Genomic DNA, 15,168 nt, shown 5'->3' on the forward strand with positions numbered 1-15,168 from the left:
GACCGCATAGTAGCCCTTGAGAAAACAGTCGCACGTCTGAGCTCCGAAAACCAAAAGCTGATTGACAAGAACTGGAATCCCGTTCTCGCCGTTGCAATCTTCGGGTTGTTGGTATACCAGAGAAACTTGGAGGGGACTAAGTTGAGTTCATGTCAGACTTCTTTGCGGAGGTGCTGGGTCCGGCCAACGTTCCATCACCCCCGAAGCTGGACAGAGCCCACCGCATTGGCCCCTCCACAACGGGCGGAGACTCCAAGCATAGAGTGTTTATCGTCCATTTTCACTACTTCCAGAGGGCAGAGGCCAGCTACACTTCTGCAGTCGAGTGTTGCCAAGAAGAGAGCAAAATTCCTCGATGTGAAATGCAACCTTCATGAGAAGAAAGTGAAAATTCTCACTCCGTTTTCCCTGCTCGTCTCCACGTTGAACATGCCGGGGGGGAAGCTATAGTTCGACACCCGCGAGGATGCCCAGCGTTGGTTTGACAGTCACTTCTGAGCCATATCTTGGATTTATAATGTTGCTTTTGCCAACAACTAGGAAAGTCCAGAAAATGTGACATTGAGTGACGCAGACCTTCAAGAACTTTACCAACTGTCTGTTACAGAGATCCAGGAAGTAAAATGCCCAGGTGCTGACATGATGACCAGCCATGTGGAGGTGATCTATGAGAAGACTAGAACCATGGAAGGTGACATGCAAGCTGACATGGAAGCTATGGTTGAGGATCTCTGCAGTCACTTCCCACAAGTGGACGATGATCATTCTGCAGGTTTTGAATATTGTGATGTGGCGAAAAGAGAAGGTCTTGATGTCCATGGAAACGATCAACAACAGGCTCAAAGCTGGAATACAACAGGGATTGACCCTACAGAGAGGATGACGAGCAACCCTCAGGAACTGTTTGACAAACAACATCTGAACAAACAGCCAGACAGTCTCCGCAGTGATCCCAACAGAGACTGTGTTCTTCATGACAACGTGATGGAAGGGTTAGGCAGGGAGCCCATGGAGGCTCGAGACACCCATGTGGTTTCTGAGCGGAAGGGAGAGGGGGTTAGTAAGAGCATAGACCCACAGGTGGAGAAGAGTTGTCAGAAAGTTGAAATAAACATCATGGAAGCCACGATGGACTACAATGAATGGATGACTGTAAGTGGCACGGACGCCGAGGTTAACACTCCCTGGCTGAAGATAATCTACTCGTCCGTCGAATGCTCTACTGTAGCAGAGCATCATCCCACAGAAACTCGGCGTGATTCACATTATTCAACAATGGCTGACGCACCCACATCAAAGGTCAAAGAAACTGGAACCACACCTGTATCACTAGATGGAGACCTGCAGGGGAATAAGAAGATGGCAGCTGTGCCTCCTATCATACCCCATGCAGTACAGGTGAGGTTCTGCATCCACTACCACACCCAGTCTCCCTGGCAGGAACTGGCTGTGACTGGAAACCAGCCGGAGCTGGGGAGCTGGACGGCCTTCGTTCCACTGGAGAGGGGCCAGGACAGGTTCTGGGCCAGCTGGGTCGCCCTCCCTGCGGAGAGACTGGTGGAGTGGAAGTTTGTGCTGGTGGAGAATGGAGAAATCCATCGCTGGGAGGAGAGCGGGAACAGACACCTGGAAACAGGTCATGGTTGGGGCAGCTTTACAGGCATCCTCCTTTTTCCAAGGTGTAACACAGGAAGGAGTTCAACATAGGTTATCATTATATGCAGGCTGGGTAAGGACTATTTGACCAAGAAGGAGAGTGATGGAGTGCTGCATCAGATGACCTGGCCACCACAATCACCCAACCTCAACCCAGTTGAGATGATTTGGGATGAGTTGGACCGCAGAGTGAAGGAAAAGCAGACAACAAGTGCTCAGCCTATGTGGGAACTCCTTCAAGACTGTTGGAAAAGCATTCGTCATGAAGCTGGTTGAGAGAATGCCAAGAGTGTGCAAAGCTGTCATCAAGGCAAAGGGTGGCTACTTTGAAGAATCTAAAATATAAAATATATTTTGATTTGTTTAACACTTTTTTGGTTACTACATGATTCCATATGTGTTATTTCATAGTTTTGATGTCTTCACTATTATTCTACAAAGTAGAAAATAGTCAAAATAAAGAAAAACCCTTGAATGAGTAGCGCAGTGGTCTAAGGCACTGCATCGCAGTGCTAACTGTGCCACTAGAGATCCTGGTTCAAATCCAGGCTCTGTCGCAGCCGGCCGCGACCGGGAGACTCATGGGCGGCGCACAATTGGCCCAGCGTCGTCCAGGGTAGGGGAGGGAATGGCCGGCAGGGATGTAGCTCAGTTGATAGAGCATGGCGTTTGCAACGCCAGGGTTGTGGGTTTGATTCCCACGGGGGGCCAGTATGATATAAATTTTTTTTTTTTAAAAATGGTGTATTCACTAACTCTAAGTCGCTCTGGATAAGAGCGTCTGCTAAATGACTAAACTGTAAATGTAAAATGTAGGTGTATTTAAACTTTTGACTGGTACTGTATATGTAAATTGATTTTTGTCTAGTTTTCCCAACCTGGCCTCTAAATACTCTTTGCCTCCATCTCACTTTTTCCGTTACCTTCAATTTAGGCTTTGTGTCTTCTCCCAATGTTCTGCCTTCCCTGCTCCACCCCTTTGCCAACCCTATATTACCTCGACAGAAAGGTTGATTTCGGAAGTTTACATATACCATACAACTCAGTTTTTCACAATTCCTGACTTTTAATCCTAGTCAAACTTCCCTGTCTTAGGTCAGTTAGGATCACCACTTTATTTTAAGAATGTGAAATGTCAGAATAATAGTAGAGAGAATGATTTATTTCAGCTTTTATTTCTTTCATCACATTCCCAGTGGGTCAGAAGTTTACATACACTCAATTAGTATTTGGTAGCATTGCCTTTAAATTGTTTAACTTGGGTCAAACGTTTCAGGTAGCCTTCCACAAGCTTCCCACAATAAGTTGGGTGAATTTTGGCCCATTCCTTCTGACAGAGCTAGTGTAAATGAGTCAGGTTTGTAGGCCTCCTTGCTCGCACACGCTTTTTCAGTTCTGCCCACAAATGTTCTATAGGATTGAGGTCAGGGCTTTGTGATGGCCACTCCAATATCTTGACTTTGTTGTCCTTAAGCAACTTTGGAAGTATGCTTGGGGTCATTGTCCATTTGGAAGACCCATTTGCGACTAAGCTTTAACTTCCTGATTGATGTCTTGAGATGTTGCTTCAATATATCCACATAATTTTCCTTCCTCATGATGCCATCTATTTTGTGAAGTGCACCAGTCCCTCCTGCAGCAAAGCACCCCCACAACATGATGCTGCCACCCCCGTACTTCACATTTGGGATGGTGTTCTTCAGCTTGCAAGGCACCCCCTTTTTTTGGCCGAAGAGTTATATTTTTGTTTTATCAGACCAGAGGACATTTCTCCAAAAAGTACGATCTTTGTCCCCATGTGCAGTTGCAAACCGTAGTCTGGCTTTTTTATGGTGGTTTTGGAGCAGTGGCTTCTTCCTTGCTGAGCGGCCTTTCAGGTTATGTCAATATAGGACTTGTTTTACTGTGGATATAGACTTTTGTACCGGTTTCCTCCAGCATCTTCACAAGGTCCTTTGCTGTTGTTCTGGGAGTGATTTGCACTTTTCGCACCAAAGTATGTTCATCTCTAGGAGACAGAACGCGTCTCCTTCCTGAGCGGTATGACGGCTGCGTGGTCCCATGGTGTTTATACTGGTGTTCTATTGTTTGTACGGATGAACGCGGTACTTTGAGGCTTTTGGAAATTGCTCCCAAGGATGAACCAGATTTATGGAAGTCTACAATTATTTGTCTGAGGTCTTGGGAAAATCAAAATAAAATCAGCCATGAAGCAAAGACACACTGAGTTTGAAGGTAGGCCTCAAATTATGTCAATTAGCCTATCAGAAGCTTCTAAAGCCATGACATCATTTTCTGGAATTTTCCAAGCTGTTTAAAGGCACAGTCAACTTAGTGTATGTAAACTTCAGACCCACTGGAATTGTGATACAGTGAATTGTAAGTGAAATAATCTGTTGGAAAAATTACTTGTCATGCACAAAGTAGACGTCCTAACCGACTTACCAAAACTATAGTTTGTTAACAAATTTGTGGAGTGGTTGAAAAACAAGTTTTAATGACTCCAACCTAAATGGATGTAAACTTCCAACGTCAACTGTACACACGGCTGAAAAGCCGCTTCAGCCAATGAGCATCGAGGACCCAAACTACCCGGTTTATCATGCCCTCATACCAAATCCCTTGGAACAGGCTTTGGGATGAATCAGAGTCTGCAAATACTTTGGGATGCCCACACTAAGAATCAGAGTCTGGCAAGTACTGCATTCCAGGAAAATATGTTTATTATTGGGTAATTGGTCAGAACACTCCTTCACCTAAACATTTAGTACATTAACCACAACGTTGCAATCGTAAGACATTTTATTATAAAAAAAGATTACAACTTAGGAGAACCAAAACACATTATTACAATTGAAGGTAAGTAAACAAAACAATTAAAGTGAGTTAACACGTCAAAACAAAACTAATATTTATGAACACTGATAAATGTATTATCAAAAAGGTTCCAAGAGACTGTGTGTGGATGATACATACAAATATAAATTCAAGAAGCTAAGATCTGAAGTACGAATATGACATTTAAATTTCAGCGTCACAGTATTTGCATAATAACAATTCACTGACCTATAATCGGTTGATGCTTGTGAGTACACCATTCTATTTTGGTAAATACAAACAGCCCATTTCACAAAATCACAAGGCAGTCCGAGTAACTACGGTAAAACATGTAAAATACCTGGATAACACTTATTGCTGTGATAATTATTGCTATACTGCCACAGCACAAATACTGCTGGTATAGAAGCCCGAAGTAGTACACAGAGCTGCTCTATTGAAAAAAAGTGAATAAATCATACAATGACAATATCCAAGCTCCATACTATATTGACATTCATCGAACTCTACCCTCGCATAACGTCATTCACTTAACAGATGTGCAACTGGCATAATAGATGTATTGCTATAATCCAGTACATAGAGGGACAGAGTCCTGATCAGATAAATGGGGTTTAACTCCCCTTTTCACAAAGTGTGCACTTCTTTACTTCCTTGTAAAAAGAAAAAGGATTATGTTGGAAACTCCCTATATCCCCAGGCTTAATCAAATGCATGAAGGGGAGAGAATTAGGGCACACTTCAGGGTGAAGGGGAGAGAATTAGGGCACACTTCAGGGTGAAGGGGAGAGAATTAGGGCACACTACAGGGTGAAGGGGAGAGAATTGGGATGCAACCAAGTTCTCTATAAACAACGCCTTGCGCCAGTCAGTCCTCTCCCTATGTGAGAGCCACACTGATCCGGTTTCAACAGCCACACTAGCACACCACTTAGAATATATTAGGCATGCATTCTTAGTAGTACGCTGGTGAAGAGAACGACCGCTAGTGCCGTTCACTACCCTCCCCACCGGTCGCTCACTCAGAGGTAGCCCCACCACCTGTTGAGCGTCACCTCCCCACCACCATGACCTGTTTCCAGGTGTCTGTTCCCGCTCTCCTCCCAGCGATGGATTTCTCCATTCTCCACCAGCACGAACTTCCACTCCACCAGTCTCTCCGCAGGGAGGGCGACCCAGCTGGCCCAGAACCCGTCCTGGCCCCTCTCCAGTGGAACGAAGGCCGTCCAGCTCCCCAGCTCCGGCTGGTTTCCAGTCACAGCCAGTTCCTGCCAGGGAGACTGGGTGTTGTAGTGGATGCAGAACCTCACCTGTACTGCATGGGGTATGATAGGAGGCACAGCTGCCATCTTCTTATTCCCCTGCAGGTCTCCATCTAGTGATACAGGTGTGGTTCCAGTTTCTTTGACCTTTGATGCGGGTGCGTCAGCCATTGTTGAATAATGTGAATCACGCCGAGTTTCTGTGGGATGATGCTCTGCTACAGTAGAGCATTCGACGGACGAGTAGATTATCTTCACCCAGGGAGTGTCAGTGTTAACCTCTGCGTCCGTGCCACTTACAGTCATCCATTCATTGTAGTCCATCGTGGCTTCCATGATGTTTATTTCAACTTTCTGACAACTCTTCTCCACCTGTGTGTCTATGCTCGTACTAACCCCCTCTCCCTTCCGCTCAGAAACCACATGGGTGTCTCGAGCCTCCATGGGCTCCCTGCTTAACCCTTCCATCACGTTGTCATGAAGAACACAGTCTCTGTTGGGATCACTGCGGAGACTGTCTGGCTGTTTATTCAGATGTTGTTTGTCAAACAGTTCCTGAGGGTTTCTCGTCATCCTCTCTGTAGGGTCAATCCCGGTTGTATTCCAGCTTTGAGCCCGTTGTTGATCGTTTCCATGGACATCAAGACCTTCTCTTTTCGCCACATCACAATATTCAAAACCTGCAGAATGATCATCGTCCACTTGTGGGAAGTGACTGCAGAGATCCTCAACCATAGCTTCCATGTCAGCTTGCATGTCACCTTCCATGGTTCTAGTCTTCTCATAGATCACCTCCACATGGCTGGTCATCATGTCAGCACCTGGGCATTTTACTTCCTGGATCTCTGTAACAGACAGTTGGTCATATTCTTGAAGGTCTGCGTCACTCAATGTCAAATTTTCTGGACTTTCCTGGGTGTTGGCAAAAGCAACATGGCTGTCTCGATCATCCGAACATTCTACTGCCTCCTCATGCACAAAGTCAGCCAGACGTTTGTTAACATCGTTGTCAGTCAAGATCATGTCAGGCCGCTCTTCTGGAGGCATGATGGTAACTAAGCTGTTCATATAATCTTCTGAACATACAACTTCACCTATATCCGTACCACACAGATGTCCAGGCAGGGGTTCTGGAGGGTCAGTGTCACTCAATATCATCTCCGTGGCAACATGGCTGGTCATGTCATCATCTGGGTATTTTACTTCCTGTATCTCTGTAGAACACACATGGTCAGGTTCTTGAAGGTCAGAGTCAGTCAACATCATGTCAGGGAGAGTTTCATTTCCATCTTCTGGATCTTCCGGAGACTCGTTGGCAGAGGCATGCAGACGGCTAGCCTCAGGCGCCTCTGTGCCCTCACGTTGACAATCATCCCTCAGTTCAACTTCCTTCAAACCCTCCTCTTCCGGGTTATACACTTCTGTATCCTTCATCTGTCCAGATTGACTGTTTAGGTCACCGAGGGAACGGTGACTGGTAGTGGTCTGCTCCTCCTTATCCTGGGCGTGGTCCGTCTGGGACTGGGAGTCGTCCTGACATAAGCCTCCACAGTGCTCTTCAGGTGGAGAGCAGAGGTGAAACTCAATCTGCCTCTCAGCATAAGGACCATCGCTCCCCTCGGTTGTTCTCCGTTTAATGGTTTCTAGATCCTCATTGGTTATTGATGGGATCCTCTCAATGGGTTCTACATCCTCATTGGTTGTTGGGATCGTCTCAATTGGTTCTACATTCTCATTGGTTGTTGTTGGGATCCTCTCAATTGGTTCTACATCCTCATTGATTGTTGGGATCCGTATCATGGGCTCTCTCCTCCATCCCTCTCCATCCCAGTTTTCCAGTGCCTCTGGAACCACCGCAGTCTCCTCTAAAATAGAAGCAGGTGCAAAATGAGTGATAGGTTACATCCTCACATTCTGATTATAAACACCCATAGAATTAAAATACTATAATGACATGAACCTTCAGGACAGTATTAAAAAAAGGTCAGCCATTTTGGTAAGGGAGTTGGTAAACCACAGTCAGTCAGGGCTGTGATAAGACAGTGTATTTGCTCACTAACAGGGTCGTAAATGAATTTGTGCATAAAATCTTATCTTTCTGCATACGGAAAACTTCTGGGATATTTTATTTCAGCTCATAAAAAAAATAAAATAATTGGGACCACCACTTTACATGTTGCATTTATGTGTTTGTTCAGTGTACATAATTAGTCATTTCTATATTGTCTTGTCTTTAAGGTCCTGTCGAAAAACATGAAAATCAACTTAAGACAAATGCTGTTGCTCATAGGGAGTTTTAAGACTGGTAAGACCAGAGCGATGAGCAGGGGGCCTTGTTAACCAGGATCATTGATAATCGGGGATATGTTCCAGGGGTTATGGCCATTTGGACAGTTCAGACCAACACCTTACATGTTGCATTAATTGTTTTGTTCAGTGTATATTTCAAAATCAGTTTCCTATGGAGGATTGACAGTATAAAGACAGATTTTCATTCAAGTCAACATTTTCTGATGTGTGGACCGCCAACCATCTTTGTGGTACCAGTTGAAAGTAGATACTTCAATGTTATTCCCATTTTAGTACATTTACCAGCCCCCCAAAAAATTACACCCACCCTGTATTCAAGAGACTCGTGTCTCAACCGATGACGGGCACAACACAAAAACCCAATATGTAAAATAGGATCTAAGTTACAACGTTTGCAAATAAATACATCTGCGTTTAGATCATTGACGTTTAAAAAAAACCGACCATTTTTATTAAAACATATTATATATAGTTTGACAACCCTGTTCGTAAGCTTTTAAACAGTTTTGGAACTAAACTGATTTTTCTATTGTTTTTCTGAAGACAACCATTATTTTTCCTTCTGTTCCGACCAGCAAAATAAAGTTCTGAACCAGTTCAACCCGCCCCCCAAAAAAATGTGTTGTTCCTTTCTGTTCCTTTACAATCCTCAATCATATTTTTGGACATTTAGCTCGACATTAAATTACTTCGCTAGCTAACAAGCTTGTGTGCAGAGCGGCACCAGAATTAAACACGTCTTACCCTATGTAGTTAGTAAATCCAATGTAAAAAATAAATCCAATGTAAAATGTTAACTACAGTATCCCAAATTCGCGTTGAAAAAGTTTCCATTCTCCAATAAATAAATAAATCTATCATCTTCTGAATTAAGTTTGTAACGGTCCAGCTATGCGTCGGAGGGGGGGTAGCTGAAACGTCAGTAGGCTGCAGTGGACCATGCTTCAGAGGGGGACGGACAGGTAGTCTGGCAGACAGACACTGGAATACGTTTGTTTGATTGATAGAGGGCTTGCATAGGCGATTGGTTGCGTTTTTGTGGGACAAAAAATAAATAAAATAAAAGGCCGGAACGTAAAACGTTAACTGCTTCTCATGCTTTTAAAATAACGGTTCTGTTAGTGGTTCGGATTCTTCAAATGAGCAATGTTATTTTCCGGTTCTGTTCCCTGAACCGGTTCCAACCCCTGCTTTTAAATGAGATCAAATCTAAACAGATGACGTTTTCCAGTGATAAAGACATGGATGTCTCATTGTATAGTTGGGTATGCAACTTTGAACACCTTTTTTATCGCTGACATTTTGGCATTCAGGACCCAATAAGTCACTATGTTCACTTATACAATGGGCAAATATGTATGGAAAGTTTTGTTCAAATCAAAAAGGGGTGAATTCAAATGGGTTTACCCCTCGATTTAATATGATTTCTATACATTCATCTTCATACAGTCATCCGTTTTATTTGAAGCATATTCTTATCCTTTGCTTGTTTAAAACAAATTGCAAAGACATTAACACCTTTTTATTTGTATACAACATCGTTCTGAAGTTATCTGCGGTCAGACGGAAACCTCTTGATTCTATGTTAAACTGAGTGTGTAATGTGACGCGGAAGACAAGACATGCACTCCTCACTCAGACCACTAGAACAGCGGAGGCATTCGGTAAACAAGCGTTTTCAAGTGCAACTTCAGTAACGATGGTTTTGGGAAAAAGCTTGGAGAGTTAACGATGCTCCTACAAAAGGTTCTAAAGATGAACTTCCGCCTTAAGACGCTTTTGGGAAATGGGCCCTGGTCAGTTTCCAAATATAAAAAAAGTGTAGGCTACATAAAATATCTAACATGAGCGGTGCATAGGGTTCCAAAGGAAGGGTATATTTAAGCAGTAAGGCCCGAGGTGGGGTATATGGCCAATATACCACGGCTAAGGGCTATTCTTACACACGACGCAAAGCTGGAAAACATTATCCCAAATATGAACCGTCAACTTAGTGAACACCATTGGTGTTTAATATGAGGGTTTCAGCATGAAATATGTGTATATAGACACACACACTGAACAAAAATATAAAACTCAACAAGTAAAGTGTTGGTCCCATGTTTCATGAGCTGAAATAAAAGATCCCAGCAATGTTTCAATACGCACAAAAAGCGTATTTCTCTGAAATTGTGCACACATTTGTTTACATCCCTGTTAGTGAACATTTCTCCTTTGCCAAGATAATCCCTCCCCCTGACAGGTGCGGCATATCAAGAAGCTGATTAAAACAGCATGATCATTACACAGGTGCACCTTGTGCTGGGGACAATAAAAGGCCACGCTAAAATGTGCTGTTGTGTCACAACACAATGCCAGTTGTTTGGTGCCAAAACGTTTGCAAACAAAGACATAGTAAAATAATTCCATATATATATCAAAAATATAAATGCAGCAATTTTACTGAGTTACAGTTCATATAAAGGAAAATCAGTCAATTTAAATAATTTAATTAGGCCCTAATCTATGGACTTCACATGACTGGGCAGGGGTGCTGCCATGGGTGGGCATAAGCCCACCCACTGGTATATATATTTAAAAAAAATACACACTGATTTATTTTACTATGTTGCAAATGTTTTTGCACCAAACAAGTGACAGTTGTGAAAAAAGCTAGCTATGTTGTGGTGTTTTTTTATTACACCTTATTCAAAAGATTAGCCAGCTGGCTAGGCTGTGGCTGGTTCTGGATTTGTCATACGCATTTCTCTAAAATGTTGGCGGCCGCAAATATGCCATGAAATAGTTGGAAATAATAAAATGAAGCTCTGGTAATATGGATAACTGTTGAAATGGGTTGGGATAGAGATGCGTTTTTATACATTTAGAAATGGACATGGTGCAACCTTTGGTAGGTAGGCTGCTGGCAGGCTTCCGCACAGCAAAGTTTATAATTTTGGTATGAGAGTTGACTTTTTTTTTATCCAAAAAATGATAATTCACCCAGATTACACATTGGTTTTCTTACCCTGTAAATGGTCTATGGACAAGCTATGACATGAATTCATGCTTTGGTTTAGTTTCCCAGGCACCATTTCCACATGCTAACGTTGGAGCATTTGTAGATTAGTTTATTCTGACAATACCATTTTTGTATATATATACACACACACATACAACAATCCCATGTGGCACAAATCCCATTCAAGTCATGGGACCGATATTAGCATTTTCCCCCACGTCCAAATCATCCAAAAGTATCTGATATTGATTGTGAAGCTCAACCATGTCACTTACAGATGATTTGTACATGATGCAAAAAAAATAGTAATAACCATCACGACTTGAATGGGATTTGTGCCACAAAATCTCAAACATTACCATGTTAAAACAGTGCCAAGGACACTAAACCAAAGCATGGTTTGTTATCATCTCTTGTCCATGGACTCCTTACAGGGTAAAGAAACCAATGTAGTAGGGTCAACTACCCCTTTAACTATTTTTAATTTTTCTATCTCATGCGCACTCAGTTCAAGGAGACCTGAGCACACGTGTGTGTTAGTAGGCATGACTGTAGCAGGCTACCGAGTGTAGCATCATGGAGGGTCTTTCATATAATCTACAGCAACACAACGAGCAAGATAATAATCCTACTACATGAATGGTTAAGGCATATTTGTCTTCATTCAAATCTTAAAACCGATCAGTGAAGGGTGAACACGAATAAACGCTGATTTACCTGTTGACTCGACACAAGAGAGGGGTGCTTCTTCGTTTGTAGTCTCTTTTCCGTCCTTTTCAGGTTCCAGAATAGTGTCATCATCGACCTTTCTTCTCGGACCTTTCAGTGTCTGTATAGATCTGTATATGATCATTGCAGCCCATACAGACATTATGGCAAGAATAGCGAGAACCACTGCAATCATCCAATCATTCATGCAACACAACGCAGTTAAATCCCCAGCATGGCTTTCAAAGGCGACGGTTTTACTTTTCTTGATGGTCATTTTGGCAGCTTCTGAACATCGACAGCAGAGAGCCAGGTAAAACAACGTGATCGGATATAGGCACGCTGATACCAACAAGAGTGTGTGTTGTTCTCCCCGCGCGTTCCAAATGACCTCTCGTTGCGGCACACACACATATCTCAGATCTGCAATCAGGTGAGCCCACTGACAATTGGCTGATTCGAATCATGGGCTGCGTTTAACACAGGCAGCCCAATTCTGAGACTTTTTTTTTTTGGGACCAATAATATCAGCTCTGAAAAATATCTGACGTGAAAAGATCTAAAGTGATTTGTCAAAATACCAATTAGTAGTAAAAAAAAAAATCAGAATTGGGCTGCCTGTGTAAACGCACCCTAGGGCAGGGTTTCCCAAACTGCCCCCCCCCGCATGTTTTCGTTTTTGCCCTAGTCCTGCACAGCTGATTCAAATAACAAACTCATCATCAAGCTTTGGGAAACACTGGCCTAGGGTACCACTAGTCTCAAACTATTCATACAGGGTGACGGTATAACAAGGTGTTGGAAGAATCAATGGCCAGCAGCACAGATGACTAGAGCAGACATTGATCAAGTGAGGCAATCCAATCAAAAATATTGCACATTTCTTTCACTCAAGCACCAATCATCAATTAGGCTAGCCTGTATGTTAAACCAAATGATAAAACATGAATCAATCAAACAACAATACGATTAATTGCATACAGGCCACACCCTGAAAATAGTTAAACCAATATTTTAATGATTGTGTGCTGCATTGGTCATGTTGTATGGAAATTGATGCTTTGTGAAACAAATTCGGATGACTTTTTTTTGTATTATCGTGGACTGGCTCACACATAAGCCTAGGGTGTGTACAAATGAATTATTAGTGTGTGGGTGGTATGGGACTTAGTCATGAATAACCCGGTACGATTGGGATCTTATTATTTGACAGCCATTTATTTCAATACTCACAATTGAGAACTCGTTCCTTTCCAGCCTCTCAGCGTTACTGATACTGTCAATGAAAAGTACGAATTTCCTGCCATCTAGTGGAATACAGGGGTATGTCCCACAATCCATGTATTTGGCTTTACTAGCTACTGAAATGTATGTATGTATGTATGTATGTATGTATGTATGTATGTATATAGGACAAATCCTTGGCCAGAAAGGGCTTGATCAGTGTAGGCCATTCATACGTGAAACCGTCTATTCATTTGTTTAACTGTATTATTGCGTCAGTATCATCATGTGATGAAAAGCCAATAGATTTTCTGTTAACCAATAGTTTTTCTGTTTACCGGTAGCTTTGCGCTTGATATCACTCTGGCATTTCCAAATTAATCTCGATGGGTCATTGTTGATGTCTAGCGTCGGCAGGGACAGAGTCCTCTGTTAAAAAAACAGACTGTTGTTTCCGTAATCGACATCCTCTTCAAATTAGGACACTTTGTTATTACTCTCAAGTAGATTAGCTACTTTCAATCTAATCTTATTTCCAGTATATCGATTGTGGAGTCTGTGCAATGCGTTGCAGTTGTACATCTCGTTCAGAAAATTATTATTTGCACCTGTGTCAAACTAGCAACAATAAGGATTAGCCACAATTAGGTCGCCTTCAAAATAAAAGTTTCAAAGTTTATTCGCCACATGTAGTACAGTGAAATTCTTACCTTGAGAGCTCTTTCCCAACAATGCAGTGATGGTGGTAATAATAATAATAATAATAATATAGATAATAATAGAAAATATAATTAAAAATAAAGTAAGAATTAAAACCACACAAGAACTACGATGAGAGTTAAAGAAACAGGAGAATGCAAGTGTATACAGGTCTGTGCCAGTACCTTATTCAACGTGCAGGGATACTGGAGTGGTTGAGGTGGGTTTATACATAAAAAGTGACTGGTAGTAGGATATACATGTAAACAGGACTGAAAAGTGACTAGTAGCAGGAATATATAAATACTTACGGTAATATACTAATGGTAATATATACATGTAAACAGGAGTAACAGTGAATAGTAATATGATAAATAGATAGATACTAATGTAATGGCAATCAATAATCAATGGACAGCAGCATAATGGAGTAATACATCTAATCAATCATCATTTTAGCAGCAGCGTCGGTTGTGTCTGAGTGGGTAGAGACCTGTGGATGGGCACAGAGTCAGTGTGGATAGTCTGTGGGAGAGAGAGAGAGCAGGAGTTGTTAGCCATTTAACATGGTCTTATGGCCAGGGGATAGAAGCTGTTTAGGAGTCTGTTTGTCTGAGCCTTGATGTACTCATACCGCCTGCCGGACGGGAGCAGGGAGTCTTTGGCAATTTTTTCGGGGCTTACTCAGACACCGCCTGGCATGTACGTCCTGGATGGCTGGGAGCTCGTCCAACTCAGACACCGCCTGGCATGTACGTCCTGGATGGCTGGGAGCTCGTCCAACTCAGACACCGCCTGGCATGTACGTCCTGGATGGCTGGGAGCTCGTCCACCCAGTAATGCGCTGCGCCGTCCGCACCACCCTTTGTAGAGCCTTCCGGTTGTGGGCGGTGCAGTTGCCATACCAGACGGTGATACAACTAGTCAGGGTGCTCTCAATGGTGCAGCTATAAAAAATATATTTTTTAAAAAGTTCCTGAAAATCTGAGGGGCCATGCCAAATCATTTCAGCATCCTGAGGGAAAAATAATTTCAGCATCCTGAGGGAAAAATAATTTCAGCATCCTGAGGGAAAAATCATTTCAGCATCCTGAGGGAAAAATCATTTCAGCATCCTGAGGGAAAAATCATTTCAGCATCCTGCCTTTTTCACGATTGTTCTGGTGTGAGAGGACCATGTTAAGTCCTCAGTGATGTGGACACCGAGGAACTTGAATCTCTTGACCCTCTCCACTGCGTCCCCATCAATGTGGATGGGGGGCGTGAACCCCCCCCCCCCCTTTTCCCGTACTCCACGATTAGCTCCTTGGTCTTGCTGACGTTGAGGGAGAGGTTGCTGTCCCGGCACCACACTGCAAGTTCTCTGACCTCCTCCATGTAGGCTGTCTCATCGCTGTTGGTGATCAGTCCTACCACCGTCGTATCGCCAGCAAATTTGATGATGGAGTTGGAGTCGTGTGTGGCCTCACA

General features: G+C 43.0%; 2 protein-coding genes across 2 annotated transcripts; one reads left to right on the forward strand and one right to left on the reverse strand.

Annotated features, from left to right (window-relative positions):
- Window positions 1–595: 595 nt before the first annotated feature.
- LOC311135798 (uncharacterized protein) lies at window positions 596–1,707 on the forward strand (the record flags this gene model as incomplete). Its single annotated transcript, XM_084169839.1, has 1 exon — window positions 596–1,707. The coding sequence occupies exon 1, from the start codon at window positions 640–642 to the stop codon at window positions 1,705–1,707; it is 1,068 nt and encodes a 355-aa protein (XP_084025965.1). The 5' UTR covers window positions 596–639.
- Window positions 1,708–4,357: 2,650 nt separating this feature from the next.
- Window positions 4,358–12,398, reverse strand: LOC311136064 (uncharacterized protein). Its single transcript, XM_084170127.1, has 2 exons — window positions 11,785–12,398; window positions 4,358–7,621 (listed from the first exon to the last, which is right to left on the reverse strand). Exons 1-2 carry the CDS (start codon window positions 12,050–12,052, stop codon window positions 5,517–5,519), a joined length of 2,373 nt encoding a protein of 790 aa, XP_084026253.1. The 5' UTR covers window positions 12,053–12,398; the 3' UTR covers window positions 4,358–5,516.
- Window positions 12,399–15,168: the final 2,770 nt, after the last annotated feature.

The sequence above is a fragment of the Coregonus lavaretus genome, assembly GCF_964263955.1.
Source record: "Coregonus lavaretus genome assembly, chromosome: 10".
Classification (NCBI taxonomy): Eukaryota; Metazoa; Chordata; class Actinopteri; order Salmoniformes; family Salmonidae; genus Coregonus; species Coregonus lavaretus.

Coding starts and splice junctions, on each gene's coding strand:
- LOC311136064 (XM_084170127.1), bottom strand. CDS start 12,052: ATGACCATCAAGAAAAGTAAAACCGTCGCCTTTGAAAGCCATGCTGGG. Junction 7,622..11,784: donor CTCTTGTGTCGAGTCAACAG/GTAAATCAGCGT, acceptor CTTCTATTTTAG/AGGAGACTGCGGTGGTTCCA.